Here is a 19090-nt window from a genome sequence, read left to right as displayed (position 1 = left end):
GTGTATGCTGAAGTCTCAAGTTCCAATAAGTTGCCTGGCTCAGGGGCCTTCACAGAGTATTATTTGTGTATTTTCAAGTAATAATGTGTTCTATTTCACTGTGCTTTTTCGTATAAGTGAAGTGCACTCTTGATTTTTATGCTTGTAAAGAAAGAATTGTACATGATCTTAAAGATCATTTGCAGAATGAAATATTTCCAGGATCTCTATTATTGCAATAGTGTGAAAAATAATAGCTCTATTTTAATGAAAAAAAAAAGTTCATTATTATATCTGAGTTTAGCTCTTCCCCTTTTCCTTGAGAGTAAAAACAATCAGGCATGTGATGTTCCTGCTTGATGATCTGATACTGATACAATGGTATTGCTAAGGTAATTGGATAATATGATTTTCTTAAAAGCATGAAACAGCTTTATCTCAGGTATGTCCATCTTAATGCCATTAATCCTCTTAAGGCAGCAGATACTGTACATATGCACTTGAGTGCAGTATAGTACGTGACCCTGAGAGACATAATAGTGGTGATTCAAACAAAGTAAGAGCCTGTGGGAAAATCTGTGCAGACCTCCTGACTGAAAAAAATAAAAGAGGTTCACATAGTCCCTTTTCCCAGCATTTTCAAAATCAACAGAAGGAAACACACTACAGAGTGTTTAGTAGCATATGTATAGAAAATGAATGCATAAAATAATGTGATCAACTTTATTTTCACAGTTTGTGGTTTTGAGAAGGCTTTTTTTTTCCCCATGATATCAAGCTCTGTATACGACAGTAAATTGCATTGTCTGCATGAGTTGTTTCAGCCATTTCTTTAGGAACCAAAGAAAGCTCTCTGAAAATCAGGTCACTTCTTTTAGTAGATATTGCTTGAGGTATTTGACTATAGGCACAGAAATATTAAAATGTTGACATTATTGTATCTAGCTGTATCTTTTAAACAGCAAAATAGGTACAATGAAAGAAAATGCTAAGCCCTAAGACTTGTTTGTCATACTCAAATAATACAGACAGTACCCTGAGATCCTTTCAAGACAAGTATTACAACTGTTAATAGCTAAAGCAAAAATCTACTACTTCTAAAGTAGTACTGCAGTTGCTCTCTGCAAGTTAACATGTCTTACTGATTTCTCGTACCCCAATTTCTGAATCAGGGTTTATAATTCTTGTAAAAATGAATTAAAAGGAAACTGGACCCAAATTTCTTTCCCTAATATTCTCTTAAATACTGAAACCTTACTGAAAAGAAAAAGGAAAAAAAAGAGTCCCACTGAGAAAGTCCCACTGAGCCTTAAATATCTGCAATAAAACTGCTCAAATTATTTAACTAAAATAGCCTTTTAACAAATATCCATTACATTCTTCCACTTCAGCTATGTCTAGAGAGTCAAGAGACTTCATACAAGCACTTTGACTTCCTCAATGTGTTAACTGAAATTAGAATCATATCTGGGTTGATATTTTAGTCAGTTCTCTAAATCTGGATGGTTTTCCTAACCATAACCTAACCATAGCCATCCTTTTCTCTTTGGCTTGTACAGGGTTTACCCTTAAAACCATAATATGGTAATGGAACTTGGGTTGCATTTATATTCCTTCTTTTGGTTTTGGGCATGAAAGTAACTTCCAGTACAAAAAACACCCAGTAGGTTTGTGGTACTCCCTGAGACTTCTTTGTTCCTGGTCTGTATGTGACCAGGTCAGCTTTCTATTTATTCTAGAGTGTTTAAAAGGTGGAAGAGCTGCTAAAAATTTAGCATGCTGGTTTTCAGTGGTTGCTCACTTCACAGACTGAGCAGAGCTCAAGCTGGAAACTTTCTTCCAATCACATCTTACATTGTGAGGCTAGAGCAATGCATTAAAGCGTATCATGGCACACAGTGTTTGAGTGAATAAATAGGAAGTTTTGTGCAAAATTCGTTGCAACCAGCTTTCAAAACCTAGCCTATTGTATCTAAATTATTTTGAGAAATTTGGGACAAAAAAGGTTTTGTACTTATGTGTGGACTTCCTGATAACAGAACTTAAGAATTTCAGGGTTATGATGCCTACAGCAACTATAGCACTTGTCACCTATAAACTACAGCATTACATCTGAGAGTATGTCTGTTATTTCATCAAACCACAAATGTTCAACTTGCCTGAACTATAGGTGCTGTACGAGCATTGTAACTTTAACACCTTTAACTTTTTCTCAGACACCAACTTTAACATGATACTAACATATCCTATTTAGTGCATGAAAGATTAATTCACTAATTTATTTTCATGAGAAAAAGCACCAATCTTTAACTAGTTAAAGTCTAATGAATAAAATATTAAACAGATTAAAGTGCATGGCATCAGAGAATTTACAAATTCCCTGCATAATATGACTTAGCTATCTAGTATCTGCCTGAAAACTGATTGGAAATACATTATTGCAGGTTTTAAACTCCTGACTGAAGGCCTGAGCATGTCATCAAAATGTCAGCAGAGCTTGATTTTACTAAGCGTGTGTTAACTTCTTTTTTGTACATCAGTGGATTGAAAGTTGAGGTTTTACAGCTGAGAAGCAGGAGCTGTAGCTTCCAAAATATATGTGAGAAGCAATGAATATAAAATTGTATTTCCACTGTTTGATGATGCTGTTGGCCTAGATCCACTGCAAGAATGAGAGATTAAAAAAGTATTATCCTCTGGCTGTCATAAATGGCTACAGGAGGAGTATAAAATTCTCCATACTCTTCTATGTCACAAATGGAATCAAACCCACTACCAAATACTATCTTCATTTGTATACAGATGTATACACTTCAAGAAAGCATTAACTTTCCAGATCTGAGGTCTAAGCATAAACTTAGAAACCATGGAATTGGAACTGCTTTTTGTTTGCTTGTTTGTTTGTTTGTTCATTTTGTTTTTATTGCACACAGAGATTTCTCAGAGTCCTATATTCAGTGGGTTCTGTTATTACTCTCAGTCTGTAATACTGTAGTTCTTAGAGTCCTAACCTTTTGTAAGAAAAAAAATTTAGGTGTTTTAAGTGTATTTCTTCAATTACTTTCTATAGATAATGAAAGAATGCAATGCCAGGATTAAATCTTGAGTCCTCTGATGAAAATGTCAAAGCTCCAAGTGAGTTTACCAAGGCCAGACCTAACCAAGTTGGGAGGACTTAGACTGAGTACAAGAGGAAACAACTTGTTTGAGCCAGGAAGTTCAAGGAAGGACCTAAATCATGATGCAGTAAAAAGAAGAGTAAATGAAAGAAGAAAGTTGTCAAGGTCTTGGGTCTGAAATCAGCAGGAAACAAAACAGTGACATGGCTTATCACAGAATCCCAAGGGTTGGAAGGGACCGCAAAAGATCATCTAGTCCAACCCCCCTGCAAGAGCAGGGTAACCTAGAGTACATCACATAGGAACTTGTCCAGGTGGGCCTTGAGTATCTCCAACGTAGGAGACTCCACAACCCCCCTGGGCAACCTGTTCCAGTGCTCTGTCACTCTTACAGTAAAGAAGTTCTTCCTGATGAATAGTTCGGTTAATTAATTATGATTAGCAATAAGTCCATGAATGCTTAGGACCATTAAATGTCTATTTCATTTGTGTAGCACAGTGGTTTTTTGGATTGCTGTTTATACCAGTGTAGATGGATAAAATGCCATAAAAATTTGACCTACATTGACAGTAACTTTTGAAAGACCTTTAAGCATCTGGACTTAGGTTTAAGTTTGTAGTGGGAATCAACAGCTAAGCTGTTAGCAAACAATCCAGTGTTTCAGTTTTGGTTCTCTAAACAAGCTGAGATGTAAATGCTATGGCTGTAGTCTGTGAATCAATGGATACACAAAATATTCAGCAGAAGACAGATGTTGTTGAAGAATAAAATTTCCATAGAAATTCTAGATTATCCGTGATTATCCTTGTAGATGCTATTATATATACACTGCAGGACAAATTTTAGCAACTTAGATCTGAGACTCCTTTCTTAATATGGCTTGTAGGGGTTTTTGAGCATTGTAGCTACAGCTTGCTTTGTAGAGTGATTCACTAAAAATCGGAGAAGTAGCTATCTGAAAGTTCACAACTACTTTTCTTTAAATCAAACACAAAATATGTGTAACTAAAAAGCCTTTTTTTGCAGTTTCACCTTTGTTATAAAAATATGCTTTCTGAAAAATAACTTTAGGATAACTCCTTCAAGGACCCTGCATGTTGTTTCTGCTATTACATGAAAGAGAAGGGTATTGGTTTACAATGGCCAGAAGCCCCAGGGGCAGAGAAGAGGACAGGATGGGTGGACAGGTGGACAAGGGCACCATGCTCTTGAACCGTCCTCTTGCTATGTTCCAAAATCTCATGAATGCACATTCCCAATGTTCCAGATTTTTTGTGCAAGGAATGGATAGCACTTACTTCAGATCAAGAGAAATAATGTACATCAAGAAGAAAAAGAAGGGAATAGAGTTGTATGACCCAGACACTCAGGCTAACATAATTCAAAAGGAGGATCCCTGCAAGCTGGCAGGTGTTCAGTGGTGTTAACTATACTATGGAAGCAATAATAGTATAATTTCACACTTGCAAACCTACTTTTGTGATGATTAGTGCATAGCTCCACTAATCTGAAATATATCTTGAACCAAAGTCATCCTGGTCTGTGTAGCAGTGCACACTCTGTCTGAAAAGATTATGATATAGAGATTTGTATTTAATCTTTTCTGCCTCCCCAGAGGTGTTTGATTTGTTAAGCTAAACCAAAAGTACCCTGATCTGGTTTGCAAATATTTCTAAAGAAAATCGTTGAAAATACAGGTTTGTCCAGCCGAATATTAGACCTAACTGAGGCTTCTATGTCAGCGCGTTAGCTAGAACTTCCCAGATAAGTAGTGGAAAATAACAAAGAGCTCCAGAGGTACTTGTGACTATGCAGGGGAAGAAGTGGGCCTCCACTGCAAGCAGCAACCCATGGCCAAATGGGATTAAGAATAGGCCCTTGGCCATGAGAGGATTTGTTATGGCTCTGTTGTAGCTTAGCACATTCAAATCTTGCTGTGCAATTACATCAGGGAGGGATGTATGAATAAGAGAATTGTGTTTATCACTTTAGGTCCCTCAAGATGAATGGACTGGATACACTCCACGAGGGAAAGATGATGAGATTCCCTGCCGACGAATGCGTAGTGGCAGTTACATCAAAGCCATGGGGGATGATGACAGTGGAGACTCAGACACAAGTCCAAAGCCATCTCCAAAGATTGCTGCACGGAGAGAGAGCTATCTCAAGGCCACCCAACCATCCCTCACAGAGCTCACCACCCTCAAGTAAGTCAGTGCTCTACTACATCATATAGAGTTCTCCATTAAGACACACAGTTTCTGTTGCTATTTGCTTCTATTCTTTGCTTCTGGGTACCAGTTAAGGAAAGTATTTACATAAGAATGTTTGGTCATGCTTATTTTCAGTTGGGAATTTTTTTTTCCTGAACAACAGTAGATTTAGGAATGTATTTCAATGCTATTCTGAAGAGAGACCCTACTACCTGTGCTTTGAATTTGTGAAGTATTTCAGCCTTTTAGTGTTGAGTATCCAGGTATGTACAATAGATCTGTTCTTTAAATATTTTGCCGAATTATAGTTTTGGCCTGCAAAAGCTGTGCATGATTGTGTATTTATTTATATTCAACACGTGAATTTAGCCCTAAACTAATCTTTGCAACTCAACAAACAACATGTGACATTTAATTTAAAAGAAATATGACTGCCTGAAAATAAGCAAATCCATTGTTTCCACTCTCTACTTCACTCAGAATTGCCCTGTATTTTGTGGAGAAATAGAACCAAAACTGGGGGGAAGGAGCAAATCATTTATGGAAGTCAAGAGGAATTATGTTTCCTTCCTTTTTTTTTTTTTAATGTCAGTTTGTGTTGTTTTTATTTGGGCCTTTTAGAAGAGCCACCTAAATTCTCATGATAGTTACACAAATGGATAATTTTGGTTTTAGTGTTGTATTCTAAATGATTCTAAAATGGAGAGGTCCCCTAGAGCAAAAGAATAAATTATATCCATAAAAGAAAGTAGTGTGAATTTAAATCAACAGTTGTTTTTGTCTGTCTTCTGCAAAATTCATAGCTATAATAGTGAATCATAGTTCACAGAACCAAAAATAACTTGATTTTAGTATAACTTGCCTAAGGCTGTAGTTTTAAAATGAAAAAAAAAAAAAAGCGCTGTATCTCTCTTCTAGTATGTGTGATTAGTGACAAAAGACTCCTTATGCATTACCCTCGTTAATTTCCTCTCCTTCCTTCCTTCCTTGTCCTTCTCTACCCCATTTTTTCCCAGATATCTTATCTGAAAAATAGATTTTAGAGAGAAGCTTTTGATCCTTGTTAAGAATGTCATGCTCTTGACATCAGTGATGAATAGACCAGCAGAAAAAAAAACCTAGACTTATTGCAGCTCCCCATAACAGCCTGCTTGACTTTGTCTCGGGGGAAGCCACAGATTGTTTCTGTTCCGTCTTTCCATCAGTGTCCAAAGGAGAGAGCAGTCTCATTCTCTACAGGGATTTTCATAAGCTAGATGGCGCTTGCTCAAGGGATCCAGTGATTCCTCTCATCATCCAGCAGACTTTACTGCATCCTTTCCTGAGCCAAAACTCCTCCTCTGAGATCATTTATTACATCCTCTTCAAGGTGAACATGAATGTTATGTGCCATCACAAACCCCATAAAGCCACGCTTTATGCATGGACACACTGTCAGGCACAGAGTTTATTCTTTCTGAGACTTTAGAAACATATGTTCCATAGTTCTGTAATATATATATGAAGTATAATCTACCACAGTGAGTTTATTTGCTCTTGGTCATTCCTGTTCTCTGTAAAAACAAGATTTTCAGAAGAATATCAAATTATTGTTGAAAATAAAAAGTCCTGCATGTCACTGTTCACCCACAGAGGATGTTAGATCAGAGGGCTTTGGCAGCAGAAGCTTTTTGAGGTTTGCTTTGAAGTCATTGTTATTCAGCAAAGTGCTTGTACAAATACTTCATTTTATATATATATTTTAATTCCTTCCTATTTGGGAAAGCTCTTAGGAATGTGGTTGATTTTAAACTGTGCTCTGTAAAATTCATGTATGTTTTGAAGCTATGCAGACGTAGAAAGTAAATCACAGGGTAGGAGAAACAAGGAGAAAATGATAAATGGTAGTAAAACCCAAAAAAAAGACAAAATATGAGATAACTTTTCTTTTTTAATGACTTTTCGTCAAGAATCAGGATGAAGTAGAAGTATTTGTTTTAATCCATGATGATACTTTGTAGAAATATTTCTTCCTCGGAAACCTTTCCACTTTCAGAAACAAATTGCATAATACATGATTATGCATTGCTTTTATTCTTTTCTGCTGAACATCATAATTTGGTTTTTTTTGTGAGAACTAGCCAAGTACTTGCTCTGGGAATTGAAGGCTTCTGTTAAGTTCATTCTTTTCTGCAGACTTCTTCATACGTCCTTAGTTGCATGAATTGACCTTGACCATGACATTGCTTGCTCATCCCAGAGCTACCTTGATTACTCTGGGAGTGAGTTGCAATAGAGTTTTGCTGGCATGTCAGCCAGAGTCTAAATTAGGGCCCCTAACTCACTGAATATAGGTCATCAAGCAATTGTGTAATATGTGATAAATTATTTCCTTGGCTTACTATTGACTTGAGTTCAATTTGCACCTGAATAAGAGCTTTGTGGAAATGGGCCAACAGCCACTCTCGTCAGCAAGCAGCCTTTTAGTGACACTAGTGGACTTCCTAGCTGTCCTTGTGGGACATTATTAACACCTTAAAGCTGAGTGGTATTTCACTCCTTTAATTATGTTTTTTTCTGTCAGCGAAGAACAAGGCACCTTTGAAAGTGGTGTTTCTTCAGTAGTAATTGACAGGAATCTCCTGCACATCTTTCTGCTATTCTTTCTTTTTTCTGTATACAGTCTCTAGTTGGCTTCACTTTAGTCTTTGGCAGAGCAAACAACTTAAAAACAGGTTCCCCTTTGCTTTCACTGTTTTTGAAAGGATTTTTCATCTTATGGGACTTTTCCTCTCTGAGTACTTTAAGTCTAATATTGGTCTCACAACCCACGCTGTTACTCCCACCTACCTACCTACTATTGCTCATGCGCCTACTTTTCTAAGAGAGGATTTTCATTATTGCTAATGTTTCTTTTTATATAAGGAATAATTTTTGAACAGCACAACTGTGTCATATCTCCTTTACGTAATGCAAATTTATTTTCCTGTATTTGCTGAGGTATTTTTCTTGCTATACCTTACAATCTCCCTCCTACAACATTCCTCCCATGCCATGGTCTCCATGTGGTTACAGCACATGTGTCAAATGCTGTGGTACCATTCTGAACACAGCACATCTTGTTGTGACCTTGAAATGCACACCTCCACTACTTCACTCTCATTATTCCTCCAGGAAGTAAGCAGTTTTTTCTCTCTGTCTTTGCTGGCAGTATCCTCTCGGTGTTTAGTCTTTCACAGTCCAGATAAAATGACCAAGCTGGAAAAAAAAAAAAAAAAAAAAAAGTGGTGTTTTCTTGCCCATTCCTGAAAAGTGCCAAAAGTTTATTTTGCACTTATAAGCAGATGGAAAATAGGTTAGCTAACTTTTAAAGATGGTGAAGGCAACGGATAACTGACATTTCCATTACAGCTCAGCTTGGTTCAGGACATATTCCATCACTATCTATATGTTCCCTGGATATGTTTAGCCTGATTTTTATTGGGGAAAAAAGTATGCAATTACATTGCCTCTCCACACACCAACCTGTCACCTCCACCTCTCAGTAACTTTTGAATTTGTTGGACAGCTTTAACTAAGTTTGCTAGAGAGAATGAAGTCTAAAAGATACGAAGGTCCAGCAAGCGTTATGAAGATCTCTCTGGACAAGGCAGAGAAGGATCTGCAGCTGTCCCTTACAGTCTCTTGAAGTGGGTGAAGTAGCTGGTGAGTCAGCACAACATATTTCTTGATGGTAGCATTTTCCCAGCCTGAAAGATAAGGAATGTGGAAAGGACTGTGGAGGACAAGAGGACTAAGATGGATCCTGTTACCATAGCTTTCCTACTTCGTTCTCTCCCTTTCCTCCTCTCACTGCATCCACATTCATTGCTTAAAATACAGGTTCAGATTATGGTTCCTGAATCAATATTGCTCCTACTTTGAGGACTCAGCCAGTTCAGTCTTCTGCAGTTCTGTTTTCATTTTTCCTAAAATATTACAATACTGAAGTACAGTATTCCATTTGTGGACATTTTACATGGATTTTGGGTATATGCAGTTGCACTATTGCTCCTTTGAACTCATTTTTGATTATATAAACTTTTTTCGGAGTTGTTCTCTCTGATCACCAGTGTACTGACATACTTTGGAGATGCACTGGTGGAATTCATGTAAAAAGGAGAGAAGGGAGAACAAAAATTAGGTTTTTTCTTTAAAAATGTTTATTTTCAAGGTATTCTCATCATAGCTGCATGTATTCCTGTGATATGTTGCGTAGGTGAGTAATACTTGCAATAAAGCAATCAATTCCTAACTTTATCAGAGACATTCCAACAATAATATCTCAAAAGTTATGTATGTTATTTTTGTACACCTAGGCTTATATATTTTATGTGCTAACAGAAATAGTGTAAGTACTTTCTACTTGTACATTTATGGGAATCTAAAGATAATATTGTTGTGGAAAACTCTATGCCATTTTTCTCAATATTCTATAAAATCACAGTAATCAATTAAGTGGCAGAATCTGGCAGAAAACTTAACTATAGTGACAAAAGCAAGAAAGAAAAGGTAGATCTGATTTATCTCTCCTGAATTCCAATATTCCATCACCTGTCTGAGAACTGATCAGGTCAGTTCATGGCAGACAAGCCTTCAAGCTAGGGTCAACCTATATTACAAATCAAAGCTTGACAGAATTGCAGGACCAGCTCTGGTAGGATGACTTGCCAAAAAAATTCCAGCTACCCCATTGTTACATAGTATGATTCAGATAGAAATCCCCTAATCCTTGCAAAAGTGAAAGGAATTATGATCAAAATAGTTCTTTCAATCTGCAAAGCTCCCAAACAGTTTTGTCTGGGGGCAACTTATGGTGATCAGGGGAAAAGTGATATGCACACATGGGCACATCCATACAGACTGTTAGGAAGGTAAAGTGCATTGTCTGCACTGAGTGAATTAATCATAGAATCATAGAATCACAGAATAGTTTGGGTTGGAAGGGACCATAAAAATCATGTAGTTTCAACTCCCTTGCCATGGGCAGGGACACCTTCCACTAGACTAGGTTGTTCAAAGCCCACCTGGATTGAGCACTTCCATGGGGCATTAATGGTGAAATCAATGGCAAAATTGCGTAATGTCTGTTTCCACACATGACGCTGGGGCTGATGTGAATGAAAGGATAAGCAAAGGTCCAAACGCTTTTTACAGTAAAGACACAGCAAATTAAATGTCACATGGCAAGGATGTCATAGAATCATGGAATAGTTAGGGTTGGAAAGGACCTTAAGATCATCTAGTTCCAACCCCCCTGCCATGGGCAGGGACACCTCACACTAAACCATATCACCCAAGGCTTCATCCAACCTGGCCTTGAACACTGCCAGGGATGGAGCATTCACTGCCTCCCTGGAAAACCCATTCCAGTACCTCACCACCCTAACAGTAAAGAATTTCTTCCTTATATCCAGTCTAAACCTCTGCTGTTTAAGTTTCAACCCATTACCCCTTGTCCTGTCACTACAGTCCCTAATGAAGACTCACTCTCCAGCATCCCTGTAGGCCCCCTTCAGATACTGGAAGGCTGCTATGAGGTCTCCATGCAGCCTTTTCTTCTCCAAGCTGAACAGCCCCAACTTTCTCAGCCTGTCTTCATATGGGAGGTGCTCCAGTCCCCTAATCATCCTCGTGGCCCTCCTCTGGACTTGTTCCAACAGTTCCATGTCCTTTTTATGTTGTGGACACCAGAACTGCACACAATACTCCAAGTGAGTCATTAAACATTAAGGGCAAAACTGGTGATCATTATAGCTTTGATTTTCCTACAGTGATGAAATACATGTTTGTGTATGTACGAATCTTCATGGGTCACCAAACTGAGATGTGCAGCTCTCAGAAAACTATGGAACAATATAAACTCTGGAGATGGTTTTCCCACTTGCTCAGCTTTTCTGAAATGTTGTTCTTGGGAAATATCTGCACTGAAGTAAATGATAAGGGATGTAAGGATAATTGTAGCCTCACAGACTGGCTAGAATTTTCTGGCATTTGAGCAGTTGAGGCTGATGTCCTTACACTGCACTAGCATACATCCTTAGGTATGAAAGCTATCTTGGTCTTAGGAATGAGGTCCTATTTCCTTTAAGGTTTTTCTGTATTACGAAAACATGCTCCAAAAGATCTCCAGAAAAAAAAAAGTGTCATTTAAACAAAAGCATACTTTTTTGTCCTCATTCTGCTAAAATTAATGAAAATGTCCCATTAACTTCACTGGCCCAGATCACAGATAGGGGGAAGGGAGAGGGAAGATACAAGGTGATGCAATACCTCATTTTCCTTCTGGTGAGTATTTTTAGACACATGCAGGGAAGCTTGATAATTTCTTTTTCTTGTTGAGTGACTTCCAATTAGGGAACAATGATTTTCCTAATTAGTACAAAAGCAATAAGATTGATTAATCTTTTATTTATGTTTTACAGTATGTTTCCAGTACAGTGTTTCCCTGTTTCATGTTACAGTCTCTCATTTTCATCAAATCTTTAGGTACTGAAACAATTGTTTCCATTTTCCATAAGTTTTTTTTGTTTGTTTGCTTGAAGAGTGAAGTTTTTTTAATTTCCCATGAAAGAGACTGGAGCATCACCCTGAGCTTTGGACATGCAGATGAAAGAATAGTGTTCTGGAATAACTGTTGGCTTGGCTGGTAACTTTCTGAGCCTGCAGTCACTGATGCATGATATATTATTTAGCTTTATATTACTCTAATCCCTTCTCTCTTCTATGAAAGCTAGGGAGAAACTGTTGGACAGGTTTCTCACTTTTCAGGCCCTTATGTCAGGTATGATTAAGTTCAGTGAATAAGTTGTAAGTCAGAAGAAAATTTGAAAGGCAAGGCAATAAAAAATATATTTATTTTGAGGTAGTAGGTGGTCATACGTCTGGAACCAATGGTTTCTCTATGGCAGCTGACATCTGTTTTGTGTGCATGATATTCAGGAGCAGAGGATATTGATTTATTAAAGGAACATAGATCTTGGGGCTTTCAAAACAGTTGCAACTTTCCAGTGATATATATATAAAGCATGCTCAGTCAGTTAATGCTTAATGTCACTGATAGTTATGTGAGAAAGCTTGTGCCCCATTGCAGCTTCCCTTCTGGGCTTTGTGTCCCCTCACACAAAGGTATGTATACTTCACAGCACAGAAATGAACCCACTTATCTCACTGCACAATCCTCTGTGGAGAAAAAGCATTCTTACAGTTCACTGCATAGTACATAGGTTGGACAGGCACCCCTCCTCTCTACTTTTCTGATAGAATCATAGAATAGAATGAACCTCACCAGTTTGTCTTACAGTGAAATTGAGATGACTGAGCTATTACAGTTTCACTGCTAGCAAACATTGCTTATCCTATCACAAAATATGCCCTTGTATCAATCCACACCTAGCTCCATGTAGTCTTATGCTCTGTTATGCTGCTATTGTCACATTTGTGTAAATAATATTATTTCTTGTTTCTCTAAGATAAGAAATCAGCATTGTGTTGTGGTATGTGACCTATACTACTGTTGTTGCCTCACTTGTACTTTTATTTACTCAAATGTAATGCAATTAAACTGTTAACTTACACATGAAAAAACATCAGCCAAAAAAACTTTTGACCCCTTGTCCTGTATTTAGACATCTGCCTCAACTTTGCATAAGATCTAGCTTTATGTTAAACATAGCTACAGATGAAAGGGAGGATTTCTAACTTTTTAACTTCTTTCAGTAAAATTCTCTAAACATTTATTCATTTTGCAGCAAATTACTTAGGTGAATTCAAGTCCATCCCATTGTCTAATTTAAAAAACAAAGTTCATTGCTGTAAGGGCACTTCCAGGGTTTGCTTTAAGAAACAGTTATAATCACTGAAGCAAGATGTGGTTTTCAGCCATCTCTTTCAGGGTATGGTTTTTACACAGCCAACCTGCATGCCTGTGTGCAAAACTGGTCTTGTTTATTTTTAGCCCTACTTCTGCCTACCTACTTAAAAGGCTGCCTCAGAAAGGAAGTTAATAATGTCCAGTGGGGACAGGAGAAGAAATACGGCCTTATACTGCAAGGACATACACAGTCTATATGTTAGGGAAAAAATCCTAATGGTAATGCTAGTTATGTGTGGGAGTGGATTGCCAAGAGAAATCGCTTCACTGGACATTTTCAAGAAAAGGGTAGAAAACGTCTGTCAGGACAAATTTAGGTATCGCTGATCCTGCTTTAGGGTAGGAAGAGGGAACAAATGACCTCATAAAGACCCCTCCAGACCTATTTTTTATGATTCTCTGTCTTTCTCAGGCTATTGAAAATACCCACTATCACTGTTCTTACTTCCTTTTTTCTTATTTTTTAAATACAAAAATAAAATTCTCATCAGGACCAAATTATTCCTGAAGGCCTAATGTTGAATAGTAACTATAGATATCCCACCCACAGCATTGCTGCACAGTTCTTCCATGTATTCTAAATGTTATTTCATTGCTAGCATTTTGAAATTATGTTATGGCTTCTGCCAGCTATACCATGCTTGACTCTTGGTATGTGATCTTGTACTATCTGGTTTAGTTTGTTAAGGGGAGCTCAGCTGATGTATTAAATCTGCCATGCAGAAAATTCACAGGCATAAAAAGAGATGTGCATTTGCACAAAATTCAGTCTGGAGTCCTTAATGTCCAACATAACAAGACAAGCAAACAGGCAACAATAATTAAGTTCATTATTCACAGCAATTTTCTGTGCTGATCAGCTAGAAGTGCAGTATTCTCTCACTGTGAAATGCTGGATCCCTTTTAGATTAAAAATGAAAAAAAAATATTTTGCTTTAGTTTTAATGTGAATTACAGGACACTTTCTGTAGACATGCTTTGGGATCTCCTGTTAATTTGTGTCATGTTAAAGTGGAGAGAGACATGAAAGTGAGTAATTCTTCTGTCCTTACAAAAAGATACTTTTAATATCTAGGTCATGTTGATGCACAGTCATTATTTTCTTGCATTTTCTTGTGTCTGTATTACTGCTAAGATGGACTGATTTTCAACTTATTTTAGTGATTCTCTGCTGGCTTGGCTGCAGTATAAGATAAATTTTAGGGGCAGGGAGAAACAAAGTGTAAGGCCCCTGGTGGCAGAGGTGCTGAAGTAGGGCAGCATCAAATACCACTCTGTTCCCAGTGACACATATGGATGGAACTTCATCCGATCAGACCTGACTCTTAAAATCTCCTCTGTTCTAAAGAAATTCTAAATCTGTTCAGGAGGGGAGAAACCAGGGAAAATCCTGAAAGACTTTTTTTCATTGTGCCTGTTTTCTTGTTCATTGTATACCACAAAGATAAGTATCATACAATTGCTTGTGTTATTTGCTGGTGTAAAAAAAAAAAAAAAACAAACCCTATTTTGGTTTAAAACACCTTTGCTGCAGCTACTGAGCTCCTGTGAGACATTTCTGTGGTTGCATCTGTAGCTGAGTTGCATGGCAATTTCCCATTCCCCTTCAAAAGGGCTGTGCTGCCTGGCCAGCCTCTGCCCTGGCTGCCTTGCAGCAAGCCCAGGAGCTGCAGAAAGCAATAACTGGTTTTGTCATCCCCAAAAGCCAGCAGCCACATACAGAGCACCCAAATCCTTCCCTTTCTTTAGGTGTCGTTGGGATGGCAGCCATGCTTGAGTTGTGTCTGTGCAGCTCTGCACTGTGACAGTGATGTATCATGCTGAAGGCAAGCTCTGGATCTTTCAGGACTAGTATATAAATCTCCCATTTCATATCTGATAATGGCTATTGCAAATCTGTGCTAAGCCTTCGTTACACTTGAAAGGAAACATTGAAAAACTTCTTTCGGAAGTTAGTCCTCCTTGAGCTAGTCCTAAAATGTTCACAGTTATTATTTCTTACTTTATCAAACCTAAATAGGCATAGTATTGACATTTATTAAAACTCTTCCTTGTAATAATATTTATTACTGCCTGTGTTAACAAAAGTTGGAAAATGTACTAGAATGAATGGTTCTTACATAATTTAGTACTTTTACTCTTTTACAAAACTTAAAGCTGCCACTTGGTTTTTATCACGTTAGAGAAACAATTTGGTTCTTAACTTTGCATAAATCTCAAAATCTAGGATACATACATAATGCAGAAAGCTTACAACCACTCTGGGTGACATGGTGTCAATGATGACACTGAGTCATGACTTCATCTCATAATATTTATGTTTATAGCAGTGATAGAAATTACATTTATAAAAGCTGGATTGGGGGAGAGGAGCAGTTTCTGACTTTGAAAAGGTCTCTTTTCTTTATTCTAGTGGGATGTAGCCAACATGTCATTCAACCATCCTTATGAAGTTGCAGTCAAAGATGTTCGAATCTCAGAAGCGTTGGCACTGTCTAGTCAATAGGGTCCAATCTAAATGTCTAGCCATGGATTTCAGACTGCTGCAGGATCTGTTGGACTCGTCTCAGTCATGTGCCTGTAAGAGCTGTGAGACAACAGGGCTTTGGCAGAGATTTGTTGCTCAGAGTTGTTTGAAATGCTAGTGAGTCAGGCTGTGCCACTGCAGTTGTTCAGTCATTTACTGTTGGGTAGAACGTAATTTCTGGCAGAGCACTCACTTTCTGTCTGTTACTACTTCACCCACTCTCACCCCTCCCCCCTCTCCCTTAGAGATCATTTTATTTGGGGCACAAATTAATTGCTGGTTACCTGTAATGAAAAAATGTGAATTGAGAGAGCATGGATGATGCCTTATTCAAACAAGATGTTAGACTGACAGTGGCTGGTATGAATGTCAGCACTATGTCACTATTCTGTTGTCCATTTCTCTTTTCTCTCTCTTTTTCTTTTTTTTAAGTGATTCCTTAATATTAATCAATAATCAGAGAATCACAGAATGGCTTGGGTTGGGAGGGACCTTAAATTCATGTAGTTCCAACCCCTTGCCATGGACAGGGACACCTTCCACCTTCCAGGTTGCTCCACTTCCACAGGGACACCTTCCACCTTCCAGATTGCTCAAAGCCCCATCCAACCTGGCCTTGAACACTGCCAGGGATGGGCATCCACAGCTTCTCTGGGCAACCTGTTCCAGTGTCTCACCATCCTCACAGTGAAGAATTTCTTCCTAATATCTAATCTAAATCTACCCTCTCTCGTTTTAAAGCCAGGTCTCCCTGGAGCCTTCTCTGCTCCACGCTGAGCAAGCCCAGCTCTCAGACTGTCTTCATATAAGAGATGCTCCTGCCTCTGATCATCTTCATGGCCCTCCCCTGGACTCACTCAAGCAGGTCCACATCCTTCTTGTGTGCCCCAAATAATCCTCAATGCTTAGCTAAACATTGTTTCTCCATTCTCCAAGATTTGCAAAAGTGACAGAATTACCTCCTGACTATCAACTATTTGTATATTTCCACCTCCCTAGTGCTTATTTTATTTCCTTTTTCAATTAATTTCACACCTCTGGAAATAATGAGTATGTAGCATTATCATCTGCTTTCATTTATTATAGTCCCGATCCTAACACACTCTTAAGATTTTCATTGGTGGTGATATAATTATTAACCTTTTTCACTAGTCCTGTTACTAGTTGCATCCTTTTGAGTCTTTCAGAGTTCTTTTATCCCACAGTTCCTACTCCCAGCTAGAGCTGCTCTGTTTCTCCTGGATTCTTCTCTTGTGGGGGAGGCATGCAGCTTGTGTTGGAAAATGGCTATGCCTTCCTTCATTTTGGTTCTCCCTTGCCACCACCGTACATGTGATGGTTAGTTGCACCCAGTCATGCCTCAAGCTATTTTTGGAGTGATTTCGTGGGCAACTGGGTGTGCTCCCTGTTCCAGTTCTCCCAACAGGAGTTGCTGGGGCGGCTCACAGTCACAGCCTGGCAGCCAAGGTGCCCTTGCCATCAACCAGTGGTCATGTAGCCTTTGTGCACTGCTCCCTGTGCAAACATGCATGTACCCCAAAGCAACTTTATACCATCAGCTCTAATTGTCCCCTCTCTAGGGAAGTTAATCAGATTCATTATATCTCTGTGATGACTGCAGTATCTGCCTGAATGTTTTGCCTCTGGCAGAAGATTGACAAGCCCTCATTTTCTACTGAAATTGCATGTTATGACTATATTTCCTTCCTCTGTTCTCAGAATCAGTATGTCCATACGATAGCTTGTTATTTAATGTAACTAGTTCCCTTAAGGGCAACAGCTCAAAGAATAATAAAATAATCCATTTGACGTTCATACAAATGACGAATCACCTGAACAGCTGTCTCTAAAACCAGGGCTGTAGCTTGACATTGATGTCACACAGATTCCTCATCTTTTGAATATGTTTTCAGATTATATGTTTTATTTCATGTACCTCCTTTAAATGATGTACATAATAATAAATAATACATAGAGAAAGAATCCTTATTCTAAGAAATATTTTTAAATAAAATGGACATGTAAAGTAATACCTGAAACATTGATTTTTGAGCATCTTTATTATTTGCAAGCCTGTTTTACAATATTTTCAATGTTAAAAAAAATATATAATCCCTTCTCATAAATAGAATATTTATATTTCTAGAGAAGAAAAGTAAAATTATTTTCTTTTGTAGCAAAAAAAAACCCCAAACCCAGCAAGGTAAAAGCTTGCTTCTGAGTTGAATCTTACAGTTTTTATCATGCTATATTATATTTCACCATTACTCCCTCAGTATTTCTATCATGGGCAGCACTGAAGCCAGCCAGAATGGGAAGTTTAGATCTGAGGTTAATGTAAATCCCCTGCCCTGCTCCCTGGATTACCCACTGCACACAGTACAGGCCTGAAATAGCCATTGGGAGGGCATTCCGCTACATGGGGAGATATGCACTCTACTTAAAAACAACACTGGGGTTTTTCACTAAGGCATGAGACTTAGTGGGAATAAGGCAGTGAAAAATGATTGTAAACTGTTTCTCTTAAAGTCCTTGGGAATACTATGCAATTGGGATCTGGGTCCTCACCACTGGATTCTGCAGTGGGTTGTTTACAAGTCTTAAGTGTAGTGTTTAAAATCTGAGCGGTGGAAGTTTTTCTCCCCCCGACAAAGTACATACTAAGTTTTAAATGTTGGCCTTCTACCCAGCACAATGGGATGATAACCTCTGCCATGAATTAATCAAGCTGCTTGTTAAAAACATTATCTTGCCACTGTTCTTCCAAGTTCTTTTGAATTCAGACAAATTTAACAGCTTTCTCTTCCATAAAATGATATACTGAGGTTAATTGCAGTTCAGGAGCACTCTAAGGTATGATTTGGCTGCTCTGTGTTTCTCAGGTCTAAAAATCAGCATAAAGAGGTGCACCTGGAATGAGTGCCTGGCTTGCGCTGCTCCCATAGGGAGGAGGAGGATCAGTCAAGCAATTAAAATGAAGGACTGAATTGCAAAACCGTCAGCTGTGCTGCCCCTTTTTTGTAGCAGGGGGAAGGGTGGGGGGAAGGATCTGGCCCCCCCCACCTACATGCTGTGCCCCCATGGCAGGTAGGCTGTGGCCTCGAAAGGAGGGTCAAAGGAAGGAGTGCTGGGCACCCCACCACTGCTGCTCCCTGCCTGGCCACTTACCAGTCACAGCTAATGGTGTACCTCCAGTTCTAGGCGGATTATAATGCTCACCTCCTGCACATCGGAATGTCACAAGGACTGATTGATTACAGTTAGTGCAGCAATCCTTGAGCCTTCCAAAGAGGTTGCAGAAATGTTTATACCATCATCATTAGTCACTGACCCCTTGCTTTTAGCTCCTGCTTTGTACTC

At 38.5% G+C, this 19090-nt stretch overlaps 1 protein-coding gene across 4 annotated transcripts in view; it reads left to right on the top strand.

The window, feature by feature from the left end:
* The window catches only part of DLGAP1 (DLG associated protein 1), a 136386-nt gene that overhangs the window by 9726 nt on the left and 107570 nt on the right, over window positions 1-19090 (top strand). For all 4 annotated transcript variants that reach the window (XM_005153488.4, XM_034067759.1, XM_005153489.3 and 1 more), the window contains exon 2: window positions 5092-5306. In XM_005153488.4, the coding sequence (XP_005153545.1) occupies window positions 5092-5306 (215 nt within the window). The remainder of the gene's footprint in view (window positions 1-5091; window positions 5307-19090) is intronic.

The sequence above is a fragment of the Melopsittacus undulatus genome, chromosome 1 (genome assembly GCF_012275295.1).
Source record: "Melopsittacus undulatus isolate bMelUnd1 chromosome 1, bMelUnd1.mat.Z, whole genome shotgun sequence".
In the NCBI taxonomy this organism is placed as follows: domain Eukaryota; kingdom Metazoa; phylum Chordata; class Aves; order Psittaciformes; family Psittaculidae; genus Melopsittacus; species Melopsittacus undulatus.
This window is presented reverse-complemented; position numbering and strand designations above follow the sequence as displayed.